The sequence below is a fragment of the Xiphophorus hellerii genome, chromosome 10, assembly GCF_003331165.1.
Source record: "Xiphophorus hellerii strain 12219 chromosome 10, Xiphophorus_hellerii-4.1, whole genome shotgun sequence".
Lineage (NCBI taxonomy): Eukaryota > Metazoa > Chordata > Actinopteri > Cyprinodontiformes > Poeciliidae > Xiphophorus > Xiphophorus hellerii.
This window is the reverse complement of record NC_045681.1, coordinates 6,263,117-6,280,055: the sequence shown is the minus strand read 5'-3', so window position 1 is coordinate 6,280,055 and position 16,939 is coordinate 6,263,117. Positions and strand designations below refer to the sequence as shown.

Sequence of the window (16,939 nt, the reverse complement as noted above, 5' to 3'; positions counted from 1 at the left end):
TCTGCAGATTTCAAACTGAATTAGCTGACAAGTGCAATAACAGTATTTTATTTTATTCTTAGTTTTATTCTTCTCTGCTACACAATGAGAACGACTTAGAAATAATTTTCCTCTGAACATTTTCTAAAAACCCGCCAAATTATGTGAAAAGCCACCCAAATTTTAACAACCTGCCCAAAGCTGTTTTTTCTTGCAAAACTTGGGCAAAATTACGCTCTACATGTACTCAGATGTAGACGTATCCCTGTGGTTTTCATTTGACAGATGGGATTACTCCATTGGTCATTTAAGCAGCAGAAGAAATGTTTGGCTGACAATGAAATTAGATTTTCTCCATGGTATTCCTCACTGCCTGCCGGTGGCTTCACGGATACTCAAGTAAAAACTTAATAAAGGAAGAATCTGAAAATGAGACACTGGTGCTTACCAGGTTTCCTCTCTGATACAAACACAGTCACAAAAAGGCTATTTGTTTCCCAAAAATACCCCCAAGACCTGTCTGTTGTTTACAATACACAGTTGTTACGGGGAAGGAAAAATAAACCTTTACATTTTAAGAAAGACTGTGTCTCTCACAGGGACCAAATACAGGTTTTTGGGAGTCTCTAAATTTGTTTTATGGAATAATTGGATTAAATTTTCACAACAGAATGGTACTAAAATCAACAGCAGTTTTTTTAAATCAAGTTTTCTTGTCAAATTAGGATTTTTTTAAACACAATTTTCCATAAATATCAACAAACTTTAATGTTTTATGTTTATTCTAAAACCTAAAAATAGAAATAAAATGGTGTTGCTCTAAAAAATGACAACAGATTCCCCATGGTGCTAGATATTTTGCATAAAAGGTAAGTTGTAATTTTTCAAAAGGCAATGAAATATTTCCATCTCTAAAATAGTTTTATTTGACTGGACAGAGGGACAAAATGGTTCTTTGGACAGGAAAGGTTGCAGATCTCTGGTCTAAACTGAATTGTTTTGGTTTTTATGCAGAAAATGTAGAATCTCAGCTTCTGTTGTGTATTATTTTCATCCCAACAACAAAGTTTTATTTTATTTGCTGTAGTAGCAAGGAAACAACTTGGATTAGAAAACAGTATTTCTGTCCTCCCAGGCTTGCTCACCAACGCTGGGATTAAGGAAAAAGATTACGTTACAGGCAGGAACTGGTCACGTTTGCTACAGGTGCCTTTAAGGATCAGTCATTCACATACCACAGATTACATTCATTTATCTCGCTACAAAAATCTGCACACCCTTTTTTACAAACATGAAGTCTCCTGTCTTCTTTTATATTTTTGTACCCCTGCTTGATGTGGAAATGTGGTAAAGATTTTGTCAAGATCTGCGATTTGTGAAGTGTTTGAAATGTTAATTGTAAAAGTGAGACACAAGCTGAGGATCTACAGAGTGGCAGAGATAACAGACTTTGCTTTGTTTAATTTTTTGTGATCACAGATGTGTACGCATCAACAATCCTCACTGGATCTTTGTTGGAGAAACTTGTTATACTGCGTCCAAAATACCTCAGCACAAATTCACTTTCAGTGGGAGTGTTTTTCCGTGCCTCAGCTGGGTGTGTTTCTTTTATATGTGACGTCTGAGACACAATGGAAGCTTATTGTTATAGAGCAGAGAGTAACTTAAACACTGGGCCCTGCCTGCAGAGAGCTCTGCAGATCAAAGTCCTCAAACGGACTGAAAAAGGTGCCACACTTTGAGTTTGATTGTGTAGTTTGGAACATAACAGCTTTGTTCACAAAGAGCAGCGAAATATTAAATTCATTTTTAACATTTGCTAACATTTTACTCAGTTTAGCAAACTTTATTTGAATGAAATCAACACATCTGCCAAACAGAATAGTTGTGTTATTGGCGATATTTTGTTTTGTAGGTCAAGTAGTACAACCATAAATATGGGGACAGAGGTGCGGCAATCAAAGTTTTGTTGCCGCATAATGATGCGTCCAACTGACAAGATGAGAAGATAATACAGTGTTGGGTTCACAAGAATGAGAGATTAGATAATTAGCCAATTTTCTGTGAAACATTTAATCTTTTTGTTTCAACAAATAAAGATTTAATAGGTTTCAAACTGTTTTAAGGAATCTCTAATTGGTGCTAAATAATTCAGTCTAGGTTTGACTGGTCTATGTGAAGCTTAATTCCACAGTTTTTGTTTTGACAAAGAAAATAAATGTTTGAATAGTCTTAAACTGTGTCTTAAAAGAATCTAGCTAGCGTCGTTCCCGGCTAAAAGTCACATTTTACTTACTAAGTACATGTAACACTACCACATAAAAACTTTTAAGTGTTGGAGGCTTTTTCAGCGCTTCTGTAAGAGGGTAATGTCTAGAGTTGAATGTTCACAAATTAATCAAATCAATTGACCAGTTGCTTCATCACAATGATGGCTACTCCTCTGAGTGAGAAGGAGAACAGGTACAAGGGGAGGTACCGACATCCTCTAAGCTGTTTTGACTTCTTTCTAAGTGTGAGTAGCGCACAGTGGTCAAAAGACAAGTGGCATTTTCTTCATTTGAAATGAAGAAAAAAAAGTCAACTTACTAGTCTGTGAGATAGCAGGGTGTGATATTTCATAAAGTCCATGGAGATGAATAATTTGCATCACCATTTCAAAAAGGAATCATAAATTTAATACCCGACTTTGTCATCACAGCCGGGAAACAACTCAGAACTACTTCCTAAACTTATATTTGAAAATATAAGCTTAGATTAGATAGCACTTTGTAACAAGAACTGTGCTGAGAACTCAGGTTTTGGCCTTCCAAAACAAAATTTAGCTGATTTGTATTTATGCTGAAGAATAATTAACAGAATTTGAAATACTTTTCCTGGTTTTTCTAGAGACAATGCACCACCTTAACGTTGAGGTTTTCACAAGACTGTTAACATTTCCACATCTAGCAGAGACCGAATTTGAAAGCTCAAAAGGATAAAGCAATCAATCTTTGCTGCACTCTTATGGTACGTTCACACCAAACACATTATGCGCGTTAAAAATGTGTCAGATGATTATAACTATTACACTGCCTTCACCTTGTACCTCATGTTAAAGCACAAATAAGTTTGGAAAAAATTTTTCACACGCTTCAAGTTCGATGCGTGTGCACTTTGAATGCAGACGCTGGACATTTTGTTCTACAGCTAGCGCTTCACGCGTCAGGCACATCTGGTTTATGTTCAAAGTCTATGTGGAGGCGCGTCAAAATCACTCTAGCCGTTGTTTTCCTCTCTTGAAGCGTCAAACGGTCAAAACGGTTCAAATCGCGCCGCGCCAAGCGCTCAAAACGTGCCTCAACGGCCCTCAACGCGCCTCCACATGGACTTTGAATGTAAACCAGACGTGCGTTCACACATGTTTGGTGTGAACGCATCATTATGGCCCTCCTGTTTTCTACTGAAGTCTTTAAGTAGCAACCTGAGTGAATGACTGACATACCTCCATGCAAATAGTTTCCTTTTAAACATTTTTAACGCCTCTCATTGATACTAGAAACAACCAACTTCAAGTCTTTTTTCCTCACTAATGCCATCCAAACCAAAAGAACTTTATTAGTGTGACCTGTTAGCCCTTAGGTATAATGTATCCAAAAGTTTAGATTTTTAATTGTAAAGTGGCAGAAAGTTCATCTCTGCAAGTGGATCTTCTTTAACATAATCACTTATTATTGCCATTCACTTCTTTTTGGCTGTATTACAGTTGACGTTCCAGTTTAGAACGTGCTTTGCATTTGTTTTTTTTTGGCATTTGCGCTTTAGCACAGGTTGCTTTCTTTTTCTTACCACCTCTGAAACTCTGTTAACCAGTTACAGTAATAAATCATCCTCCCAAGCTTACAGCTCTGTTTCATTTTCAGGTTTGTCTCATGAGTTTTCCACTTTTGCAGCTTTTCAACAGTCAGGTGTTTTACCTTATCCACGCCACGGCTTTGTTTTTTATTTTTTCCAACAGATGTGTGTTGACCAGTTCCTGAAAAACCTCAGGTGTATAAGCAAACACAGCCACATGAAAGGAATGTTGTGTTTGACATTCCTACGGCTGAAAGGTGAACACAAGCACAGAGTTTCGGTCTCGTTGTGCTGCTGAAAGCTGAGATGCTGCACACTGATAATTAGGCAGGTTTATTTAAAAAGAGAACAATGTGCTTTCCAGTTGTCTGTATCTAGTTTTGCACATTCTGCCATAACAAAGGTTAATGTAATTTATAGGATAGTATTGCTTAATCTATTTTTTGTTACAAACAAAAATAATTTGTAAGATGCCTTATTAGCCAATAATTTCACTGCAGTGCAGCGGTGTCAAACTCATTTTCCTTTTGGGCCAAATCAAATTCATGAATGTTCTTAGAGGGCCGACCGTGCCAGAATGTATTGATAAAACCCATTAACAAACTGTTAAGATATTAATAAATAGCTGTCTTTGCAGTTCATAAGTAGTTCTTAAAATTAAACATCTTTTCACTTTGTTCATTTCTTGCAATAAGATCACAAATTTTGTGGAGCTAGCTAATTTAGAAATATTTTAAAGGAATTTTGCAATATTTACGTTTATGTATGACGTTAATCGTCACATTGACCACAGACGAACTAAGAACTTGACATCAAACAAGGTTTAGACTGCGTTGCTGCAAAAGTTCAAAATACTACCACCTACAGGAGGGAGGGAGTTAGTGGTCAGTTAAACCCAATGTTTTTGATGTTTTTTACCTTTTTTTGTGGAAAATTTGCAGTTTTGCATTAGTGAGAAAAAATGTGGGATTGTGTTGATTTTACGTGAATTTCCACAATCTCAGAAAATTGGGTGGATTGGTTGATATAATTTGGCACCTGGAGTCTTGAGGGCCACATAAAAGCTGTGGTGGGCCAGAATTGAAACTCAAGGCTTTCTTTCTCGAGGATTGAACAAAAATTGAGATATTAGTTGCGATATATGCCTATTTTCTTCTTCTTTCCTCTCTTTCTCATCTGTGCTTTCATCACTCTGACCTTTAGCATTTTGGGCGGTGTCGTTTGTATCCGGTGTAAGCATTTGCTGAGACTCCAGCTAATTATTACCTAAGAAGTTCAAAACACTTGGTATCTATTAGCCAACCATTATTGCACTGCAAACAGGCCTTTGCAATATGAATATTGCACACACAGATACTGCGATGATGATATATTTGCAACATATTGTTCAAGATCAAGGGATTTGCATACTTTTGAAGGACGCTGTATTTGTAGTCATTTTAAAATTGAATATGTGCATGCATCCTCACTTTTGCTAAATAATTTTTTTGCTTCTTTAGATTCTGTAAATTGATCTATTAGTATTTCTAAGTGGTATTGTATATATATTCGATGATAGATACAACCTTAAAGACTCATTTTGTTTAAAATCAACCTAATTATATTTAAGGCTGCTTGATTTCATTACTAATTGACACTAAATGCATATGTTTATGAGGGTTGGTGTGAATTTATCTATTTGTGTCTTTTAGCGTGTTCTTTGTATTTCTCCTTCTTTCAGCCAGCGTTAAAGTGGAGGGAGGGGGGCAGGTTATATTATACTCTACCCTTATGAATAGGATCGAGTTTTTCTCACACTAAAAGATTGTGTCTCTCTGAAAGTAAGGACAGTCTCCTACAATAGTTCATTGTACATGCCAGCAGCTACTTTTTCACTGGCGGCGCCGTCTTAATCAGGCTGTGTTCTCTCAAAAACCTCCTCTCTACACTAATTGCCTCTCCCTGATTATATTACATGCTCTTTAAATTGTTATTTTGGTAGTTTTCTACTTCCCTCAGTCCAGCCAGAGTTAGATTACAGTCCCAAATATGTATTTCAAGAAAAATCATATGGATACATTTCTCTGTAAATGATTGCCTCGCTCCGACTTGAAGGGCAAAGTCGAACTGCAGAGATTGAGTCAAAGATAAGGGCTGGATACATGAGCTGCTGAGGATAACAGAAACAGAAAAGCAAAGAAAATATGCAAAATTGTTCATGCTGCCAAGTGTTTTGTCCCTGTAATCTATTAAAAAAACACTCCAGACACAAACTTTTCTTGGAAACACAGGTCCAAGTTAGGGAGGGGCTGCTGGGCTAATCTTCGTCCCATGTGATTGCTCTGAATCATTAACCCAGTAGGCCCCTCCTTCAGTAACCCTACACTCACTCCCTCCTTCCTTGATTCGCCGAGGTAGATGTGGGAGGGCAGGTTTCAGTTGCACCGAGGGCTGGGAGGTGATTGGGCCAGGCAGAGGCGAGTGAAGAGGAGACACGGGAAAACAAGTGGGAGAGTTAGAAACAATATGCTCAGCAGGTGGAGTCTCCCACGGCGCCTTGTTATGGAATGCAGGATTTTGGAGAGAGAAAACAAGCCGCACTGAAGAGGAGCTCATCAGCCCTGGGTTGGCTGATTTTTGAATAAGCAGAGCCATGAAGAGCCCAGCTGTTTATGGGAACCCGGTCATGTTTGGCCCAGGGGATTGGAACCAAGCAGCTGGCGTCCCATTGAGGAGAGGGAAGAGTGTGGAGGAGCTGGGGGACGCCGACTGGGCCAGAGAAAGGGAGCGGATGGCCCATTTGCAACACTTGCAGCAACTACATCAGTTGCAGCTTCAGCAGCAACAGGTTGTTTATCCTGGATATGGAGTCCTTCCTCCTGGGCCGCCACAGGGACCAGTTTTAGTTGCAAGCCCTGTTCCACCTGGACATATGCCAGTACCTGGTGGGATGATGGTTCCAGTTGGTGTGCCTACACTGCCTCCAGGACATGTTCAAGCTCCATGGCCGGCCCAAGTCGGACAAGCTGATGTCTTCCACCAGCAGGGGCCTCTGGGCCACGATGTTTACTACCACCCTCGGTCAGAAGATGGTCACCTGGACTTGAGGATTTCTGAATGGAAGGGAAAGAATTGTTTTTACCAAGGCCCGGAGGATGAGTACAACCTCCAGAACAACTTTCCTCAAGAAAGGGACAGTAATGACATGAGGACTCATGAAGGTTATGGACAAATGGAGGACAGGGGTGGAAGGGATGATTGGGATAGAGAACATGAATATTACTCTGAACGGTACGACCACAGGAGACAGAGAGACTCTGAAGAGTACAATTACAGGGACAGAAACAGGGATAGGGATCATTATGACAGGAAATACAAAGACCAGTATGAAGAAAGGGGAGAAAAGTATTATGACACAAGGAAACACCGTAGAGAAGATGATAGGTACAACAATCAATATGAAGACTACCATGATCGTAAAGACAAATACGCCCACAGAGACAATCAGTGGGACAGAGATTATTGTGAAGACCGGCATCGGGAGTATTATGACTCCAAGGACAGATATCGCTCCAGAGAAAAAGATCATTACCGGCACAGAGAGGAGGACCGTTACTACGAAGAACAAAAATCTAGGAACGGTCGCTCTGACCGCTATGCAGAGGATCGATACGAAAGACGGGATCATGACTACAAACACCAGGATGAATACGACCGGAGAGGAGAGGAAATCGAAAGAAGTAAACGAAGGGCCCAGTATGACTCTGACGTTGAGGAGCGCTGGGAATGCAGGGAGAGGGATCGCAACTACAGATCCAGGGATTCAGGAGATGACAGGAGAGATGAACGTTACAGCAAACGAAGGGAATACGAAACAAGAGAGGACAATAACTACTATGACCAGAAATATGAAGACCGGTATGAATCCAGAGAAGAGGAGCATCCCCACCATCGGGCCAAAAACAGATTCAGAAATCTACGTTCAGTATCTGTGGAGCCTGATTATGAGGAATATCCTGTAAAAGATCACCGGACACACTGCGAAAAATGGGTTGAGCAGCAAAATGAGAAGCTTGCACGTGGAGAAATACAATCTTTTGAGGATCCCATCATGTACTGTCACAAGGACGAGCAGGAAAGGCGGTGCAAATCAAGCGCTGGCAACAACGGCTCAAAAAAGAGTCAGAAGCCTGTATATGTGGGGTCACTGGACAGGAACAGCTTCTACAGGAAGACGGCCCCAAGCTCCCTGCGAAAGTCACCGTTCGCCACCACCAGGAGACAAAAGCAAGGTAAACACAAGGATGTTGTCATGTGAGAGAAGGTGATCCACATCCTTTATTTGCACAACATGTTGGGCACTTATGTGGATGAGGTCATTTGTATAACTTAAGTCTAATGCCTTTATAAAGCATATAAGGTAAACCTTAAGATGAAAATTTATAGGGGAAATTCTGAGACAGAAGTCAGATGAAGATTCCCAACTAAGAAAAACAGAACAGGTGAGGTTTGACAGTCCTTGCAGTCACTGTCTTGTCATTGGTGACCTCCAGATGTGCTCCTCTAATCAATGCCGGGGGGCTTCAGAGTGCTGACTAGCCACGCTCACCATAGAGGCGCTCAGAAACGGTGGGGGTGTACATGTGTGTGTGAGAGAGAAAGAGTATCGTCTGTCTCAGTAGAAAGTGAGTTGTCAGGTATTTTGCAAGAACCTACAGAACAGGTTAGGTGGGTTCTCAGTTTTTGTTTTCTCTGTCATTCTCTGCATCTGTGAGTTTCCTCCTTACTGTCGTTCTCTGAATAACTGTGTGCGCTCTTAACACACAGCCTGTTATGTTCGGTTTTTGCATGACTGAATGGTCACTCTTTTATTTTATTACCTTTAGTTTTTAGAAAGACTCCCTGAAAACTAGCTCTACACAGCAGCGGATTGCAAATTGTGTCCATTTTACACACATGTGGTGCTAAATTTGGCTCTTTTAACCCAAAGTTACTGGGAATTGTTTGTCATTAGGCTGTGACTCAGAGTCCGAAGATTGTGACACATAAAGCAGTCAGCTGTCACAAACGTCTGCTGCCCTTGATATTCCTGTCCCAGACAGTTGGGACTGTGGGCATCCTTTAAGCATTTTTACTTCAGTTTATTTAAGCATTTCATTCTGTTGAAGACTTTTTCTTCTTGCAAAAGCCAAACATCATATTTTTGCTTTTTTGGTGTCTTTCCAGTGTGGTCAGCAAGTCTTCAACAGCCATCCGGTACTATTCAAGTTTTAAGTAAATGTATTAAAAATACAAAAAGAAGCACCTTTAAGCTACTACTTTGTTGGTATTTTAATTCAGCTTTTAGTCTTCAGTTCGCACCTGCCACCAATTATATACAATCTGATGCTCCAAGAGCTCAACTGCAACACTGAAAGAGCTCCAACAAGGACTTAATATGTACAAGATGTGAAAATAGTTTCCTTTTTTCTCTTCATGTCTGGGTTATACACTAGGACGGAAAGACGTAAGCATTTTTCTTCCAAAGAAAACATCTAGGTTTGTCTAAAATGTCCTTGAACTTGGTGAGAGAAGATGCTGTGGTTTGATAAAACCAAATGTGAGTGAAGTGAAATAATCTGCCAATGGAACTAGCACTTTTCCATCAATACTGAGGAACTATTGACTTAAAACAAACTCTTATATCTTGCAGAAAAGTTATTTTTAAGCTAGTTTTGTCTCATTTCAAGTGTACTAAGATATGTTCACTAGAAACTGGACCAGAAATACTTGGTAGGATTTTGTGTTTTTGGAGTGTGGGGGTGGAAGCATTATGTTGTGAGTTTTTTAAAGATGAAAAATATATATTTTTTTATGAATACAGGTAAAGATATAAACATGCTCAAATATAGAACAATCAGTTTTGACTGAAGATTTTCATAGTGTGTGCTAGAAAGATGAGAATGAAGATGGATTTTATGTTAGCGCATCACAGTGAGTTTAAGCTTATGTGACACTTTTCTACAGCTCAGTAAAAACAGAAAAACAATGTTTGACATTCAAGATTGGGATTAAATCCTTTTTTGGTAATGATAAACTACACAAATTGGACTTAATCCAAACAGAATAAGACTAAAATGTTAGAAAACATTTCTCTTTTTCATGGATTTGGGTAAAGAAATCACGACCAAATCATCGCAGGAAACCTTTGCAGTGTGGGATTGTTTCATGATGACTTGGACAAAGACAAAGGAGCACTTCCTTGGATCATATTGTTGTGTCTGAGATGAAGCAGGTGGCGCCCCATGACCTCCTCCCCCAGTTACCTAGAAGCCCTCACATGCTACACACACACACACGCCCGCCGACGCACACGTGCACGCCTACACACACACACACACACACACTCTTTTCAGGAGTCTAAGTACTAATCCGTAGCGTCAGCATGGTGAGTGGATGGTGGGGGTCTGTCTGGTGCCTGGCGGTGTCCAGCACTGACCTGACTCCCTCTCTGCAGCCTGAAACTCTGTGTGTGTATGTGTGTGTGCACTAGTTAGGCCTTGGGAGGCTTAATTCGAGAGCTGACGGCATCTTTCAGATCACACAGAGGCGTGTGTGCGTGCTCGCTTGCCTGTGCAGTGTCTTGTCATCCGTTAATCTTGTTAAACTGTTGCAGCTCAGTCAGGGGTTTGCTCTTAAATTGTAGAGCAAATAACAGCTGACCATCCTGTTGCAGGACTTATTAGGCTTAAAGTGACATTGAAGTGATGTTAGAGATTTTTTATCTTTTACCCTGTATGTTTTCCCTTTTGAATCTTGCACTCTTGTCCTGACCAGTTTAGTTTAATTAATGTTACACATTTGAATACATGTGCTGCTTTTGCAGGTTTTAAAAACATATTTACACAGTTGCTTAAAAAATGTGCAAGCATTTTCCATAAAGGTCAATGCAATATTTTACAATTGCACAAGTGAACTGTTCCTCTCCAAACATGACAGTTAATAATTTTCCTACTGTTAGTTATGTGGTACGAAAATTATGTCTCCTCCATTCATTTTAAAAACAATTAACTTGTTGAATTTGTTTTAATCTAATAAGGTAAGAATTTTATTGGTTTACTTTTTGTGCATTGGCAGAGTTTGAGGCACCTTTGTGTGATTAATGTGTCGTCATCCATCCGTGATCCAGCAACTAGTGCCGTGTTGTCCGCTGTAATCCCTGGTTAGTTGCTGCCATTGGTGGGCAGCAGGCAGGGTGGTGTTGGTGAGCTAAGACAGGAAATCTTAGGATAAAATCTCAAATCGTCTGACAACGTTGCTTTAAAGAGGCCTTATCTCACTGACGACAGGCAGAAAGTAATTTACATTACTTACGTCTGGATGAGTCACACATGATTTCATTTATTTTCTTCCATCTTAATCGTGAGCTTCACTGCAAGTCTTTTAAATTATAAATAATAATGCATATTTAGATTTTTGGGGTTTTATCAGAAGAGACAAGATTTAAATATTTCTAGAAAAGTGAAGTTTTCTGCATGGAGAGCAGGTTTTCCTTGAACATGTTCAAAGACATGCATGTCAGGTCAACTCGACTCTAAGCTGTCAGAGATAGAAATCAGCCATATTATCCCGGCATGTTAAACAGAAAGGTCAAAGGTTTGCCTCGTCTGAGTGAATTAAAATAATATTTAATTAGTTGTGATCAAATCCAGTTCAGATTTATTATAAAATATGTGAAATGGACGCCGGCAGGAATGGCCAACTTTGACGCCGTCTTCATCGTTGCTAGATGCTAATGGTTAGCCAGTCACAGTATTTTTTCCAGATAATTTTTTATCTTTTATGTCAATGTTTTCTTTTCAGAAGAGTAGCGAGTGTTTCTTTTGTACTTTTTTAACCCAACGTAGTTATAAGCTTTATTTACTCAAGATCTACTTCCTTTCTAATTTCAAATCAAGAGTCTCAAATATAAATCGAGGATGTAGCTCATAATTATTTCATCAGAAGACGTGCTAACTAAATGTATTTGTTTTAGTCACTGATTGTAAAGCAACCATAAAATATTTTTATTTTGTGGGAAAATAAAAATAAATCTATGTCAACAGTATGACATGTGAATAAAACGCTATTATGCAGCGATGGACATTGCTCTGTTATCTTTGTTTTCCACAGAAAAACTTTGCTTTAGAGTTATTGTTTAATTTAGAAGTAGTTATTTTATTAGAGCTGGGTGCCACTTCTAAACATTAAGATATGTTCCTATTTTTGATCATTTTCCCTGTTATAAACTCAAGCAAACGCCATATGAACCTATGGTTGGCTATGTTTATTTATATATCTGTATGCAAACTTTCGTTTTAATGTTCCCTTCATCCTTTATTATGTGACTGGAACCAGCATGCAACAATCCTGATATCTGTATCAAACCTTCAGCACAGAAAGCTTGTGAACTTGTCCTTTGGTGATTAGTTTTATATAGATAAGCCCATGTTCACACAGTTAGTTAATTTAGGTCAGTTCTACTTAGAGGCAAGTTATATGATGTTAGCAAATCAACCCGGTGTCAAAATTCACATGATTGTTTTCTCATTCATATTATTTACTGTCACTTTATGCTGACCTCAGAGTCAGTAGGTAAGCAGGAACTTTGTTGTTGTGGAAGCTAAACTTTCTTGCGCTGTTTGAAATTTCTCCTGGACTAACATATTTACACAAACATTTATTATAAAAACAATATAATTTGATCCACTGACTTTTATATAAGACAAAAGAAACATCTATTTTGATTTTGATACGTAACAATTGGAAGAAGCAGCCGCTAAATAAGTTGATAGGCAACTGAATGGGCTTATCAGAGAGAACATTGTATTAATTTGTGACACAAGTTTGTTTTCTGCTCAGGTAACTAGCCTGCAGTCTGCTGCTTGTTGCTCTTAGTGAGTTTACAACAAAATTACCTCAATAACCAAGAGAAAGAGTTGGTGCTATTTTTCCTTAACTTCCTAGTTGTTCTGTGTTTCTGCTGTATTTATTGAGATATACATATTTATTATTATTTTTATCCAATTATTTGACTTGCCTTCAAGAGTTGCTATTTTTTAAATCATGCTGTGCTTCTTCCTGCACATTTAAAATAAAAGGAATTCTGATTGTGCAGCAACATGTTGGGGAGGGGCAGTGCTGGGTTACTCTACTTTCCTGTTAGACAAAAAAAATTTTCAGATTTGAAAATGTAAATTTTTATAAGCTGTACTTGCTACTGACCTGAGTATTTGTCACATTTAGAGTGGGAACTTACAACTTTATTTCAATGGTAGCTTTTTTTTAATTAGTTGCATTTGGATATGAAAACATTAAATGTTAATCTGATTTTCAGTGATGTACAATTAATATTTTTGTGTTTTCTTTAGCAAGGTAGCTAAAGAAAACAAGCATAAATACAAATATATGCTTGTATTTAGCAGTAAAACAATTGTTTGAAAGGAAAACTAATTGTGATTTGGGATTTGAAATTCAATCAGGAGAGGAGGAAACAGTGAAAGATTTAGTAAAAGCTCATAAAGCCTGAAGGGATGCACCTGTCTCTACCTGTCCAGTAACCAGGAACTGATAAAATCTGACATGTTTAGTCAGCTCCAGCTGTTCTTACACAGCTTGTACTGCAGGTATTTTTCCCACAAGTAAAATCTGAAACTGAGAACATGCTTAGCTGTTTCGGTAAAGTTGCACCTGTTCAGAACCTCTGGAGTAAATGAGCAAAGTCAAAGTTTTGTGATTGATTTCCAGTCTCCCATTTTTGGAAAACGTATATGTGCTAATAGAGTATTAGCTGATTTCTGTTTCTCTTTAAGAACAATAATTAATGACATTCTGGATATTTTTTCTAATCTTCTTATTAAAGTCAGCAGTTACACTAAATATTTCCATTTTACGCCTAAAATAAACTAAAAAAGTAGGGTATGAAATGATCAAAACTGCAAAAGTACGAAATGGTAACAAAAAACTCCACTAAAAGTTTGGTTATTTGTTGTAGAAAATGACAAATTCTGAGTATTTTTCCTTCAGTGACAACTTACACACTAAAGAGTGTTGCTGTTAGTGCAATCTGCTCATGTATGGAGAGTGCTGTGATTAAAAAAAAGAATGAAAATTTATAAAAACCTTAAGTGACTTGTGCTCTGATGCATAAAAAACTATGAAACTGTGTCCACTGTGTTGTAGGTTGCAGTCCTGAGTCACTTGTGGGGCCTAAAAGATTACAAATCCTCCTTCTTGTGTTTATTTCCAAGACATTACAGCTTTCTTGGTATTAGGAGGCCCAACTTTAAGCTCCCTCTGTAAATATGCAAAACTGATGGTCTCTTGAAGTAATTGCATATTGTTCATCGTCAAATAATGCAAACCTGGAAGTTTCAAAGAAGCAAGCGATCCCAGCCTTTAAACGCTGCTTGGATCGAGTGTTGCAGCATTTGAATAATTCAGGGTGGTAATTAAATCGCAGCGTCCTCCACTTGAGAAAATCTCATCTTAAACACTCCATGAGTCATGAAAAGCCCTGCTTTTATGGAGTTTGGCTTCAACACTTCGGTTATAGCTCCTTGCAAAATTCAATTTTAGTTGGAGGAAACTTAATAAAATGAGCCTGAATATAAATGCACGCCACACTTTTAAGATTTTTCCCGCAAAAAACAGAAACTACAAATTATCCTAGCATTTATCAGTTTAATGCTGCTTTGTGTTTGCTTATCTGAAGAAACTTGAAAGTTGCTGTAGATTGAAAATAGTTTAAAAAGAACTGGATTTTAATTGGAGGAAACTGAGTAAAAAGAGACTGAATACAAATGCAGGCCACACTTTTAAGATTTTTAAAACCATAAATTATCCTCACTTTTCTCAGTTTAGTGCTACTTTGTGTTTTTTTTCTTATCATAAAAACTTAACTGGATTGAAAAAGAACTGGATTTTAGTTTGTAAAAAACGTTGAAAACTATAAATTCTCCTCACAATCCACAATTTAATGGTGATTTGTGTTTTTTTTTATCACAAAAACTTGATAAGACTAAAGAAGAATACAACATGCTTGCGTCCTGAGGGTAAACGTTAGAAACTGGTTCCTGGGAAGTTTCGCATAGGAGCAAGAATGTGACCCTTTGACATCTGACCCTAAAAGAGATAAACAGGACGGTTTGCCACTAAATAAACTCCACTGTCAAGAGACCTTCCTCCTAAAACGGTCACTGATTCAGTTTGGACAATAGCAAGAGGATTTATTTAAGTAGATTCTCTTTATTTTACTGAGGTGATTGAAAAACTAGATGAAATGTATTGTTCCAATCGTCTGCAGGGAAATGACACAAACATCTATGTCCAAAAACACATTCATAAATCCTGCACTGATTTATTTATTCCTTTATTGTACCTGTCAGTCTTGTGAATTATTTGGAGCGCATCGTGTATTGGCTGCATGCCGCGGCTTGCAGGTTCTTATGCAAACCAGTTTGCATGTTTGGGCTTATTTTCCAACCAGCTTCTGGTCTCAGCCGAGTTTCCCAGCGGGACCTTTTGGGAAAAGCCACTCCCAGCTCCCCCCACCCAACCCCAAAACTGATACGAGGAGGGCCCCCGCTTTCCCTGCCTGTTGCCGTGGATACCGTGTGCACACTGCGGCGAACTTTGGAGCAGAACACACAGGCGCTTATTGTCTGGTGACCTTAGAGAGTCGCATGCGGGCCAAACGTTTGACTCTGCATCAGGTTGACTGCAGAGAAGCACGAAACTTTAGCATGAGTGTTAGCATTACACGGCAGAAATGAGTTTACTTGGATTGGTTTAGCTTTAAAAGTGATAAAATATATGTTTAGGTGTATTTTTAGCAGGAAAACTTGGGGGCAAGGGGAATAAGTTTAATAACTTGTTCCTAATTGTGATGGAGTTCAGTCTGCCAGGTGACGGCAGCTTGTGAAACACGAAACGGCTCGATCCGAGGACTGGACTGGACTGGACTGCGTCAGACTCCACCAAATCTTTCTCATTAAGGTCCAGAAAACTTCCTGTGATGCCCGATCATGGTTCTTTAGCACAACTACAAGCATTGAGGAAAGCAGTAATAACAATAATCCTCCTAGAAATATGTAAAATGAAACGGTGAATAAATCTCTTTATATCATATTAAATAATTCCTGTGGGATATGACTCCATGCGAATCTTTCAGCTGGTTTAAACACAAATATGACCAAAAAGTTTGGTTTGCAATATATTTAAAATGTGTTTTATCTTTTATCTATTGATTCCCAGGAAAGTGAATTTTACAAAACATATAGTCACAATACTATATTGCTAATTTCAATGCTCGAAAGGAGAAGATAAGCAGACCTGTGCATTATGATAAATGAAACATCCGTTCTTATTCTGTTTCCCAGAGGAAGATTGCAACATTTGGGATGAAAAATGAAATAATGTAAAAGTAAATAAGTGAATAGTAAGAAATAAAAATTAAACAAACGAAAGCAATAACATTAGTGATAAAATATATTCAGTGGACCATAAGAATGGTTTTATCATGATCACTTAAAATAAAATCAGATCTTCTGAGGTTCGTATAATGTGCCCAAGGTCATCAACGTTTTAATGCAATAAAAATTTTGAATGCAATTGGTTTTATTTAGAGTAATAAATGTAAGAGGAGGCTAAGTACAAATGCATGTAAATCTTTAAAGAATGTTCCCACACTTAACAATTATACGGCACTTTGTGTTGGTAGATAAACTGATGTTTTTCATTAAACTACTCAATAATTCTGTTTTAAAACATGTTAAATAGTTTTGTGGCCCCTCCAGACTGTTCTGGTTCCTGATTGTATCGTTTTCACACTTTGATCAGTCAAGAAGTTGAATAAAACAAACAAAACGATGGATCCTGCTACTGAAGTCCGTGTCCGGGTTTTAGTGTCGTCCTCCCTGGTGTTTGTTCATGGAGGGATCCCATCCATTCTCATGGTAATTAGACCTCTGGAGTTTTTACGGCTCCGGTGCTGAACTTTAAATCCGATCACAGTACAGGTGATGGTGTTGACTTTAGAGCAGCAGGTGGGTGAAAATTCACTTTTCTCTCTGAGAAACAAAAAACAGTGAAGGTAGTTTAATATCAGATATTTCTCAATCATATTTAC

The 16,939-nt window shown here is 38.3% G+C and overlaps 1 protein-coding gene across 3 annotated transcripts in view; it reads left to right on the top strand.

Moving 5' to 3' along the window:
- dnmbp (dynamin binding protein) overlaps positions 1-16,939 on the top strand; it is a 67,266-nt gene that overhangs the window by 34,105 nt on the left and 16,222 nt on the right. The window contains exon 1 of one of the 3 annotated variants that reach the window (XM_032573543.1): positions 6,243-8,084. The exons of the other annotated variants lie outside the window; for them this stretch is intronic. Within the exon in view, the coding sequence (XP_032429434.1) occupies positions 6,446-8,084 (1,639 nt within the window). The 5' untranslated portion in view covers positions 6,243-6,445. Of the gene's footprint in view, positions 1-6,242; positions 8,085-16,939 lie in introns of those variants that run through there. 3 annotated transcript variants of the gene reach the window in all.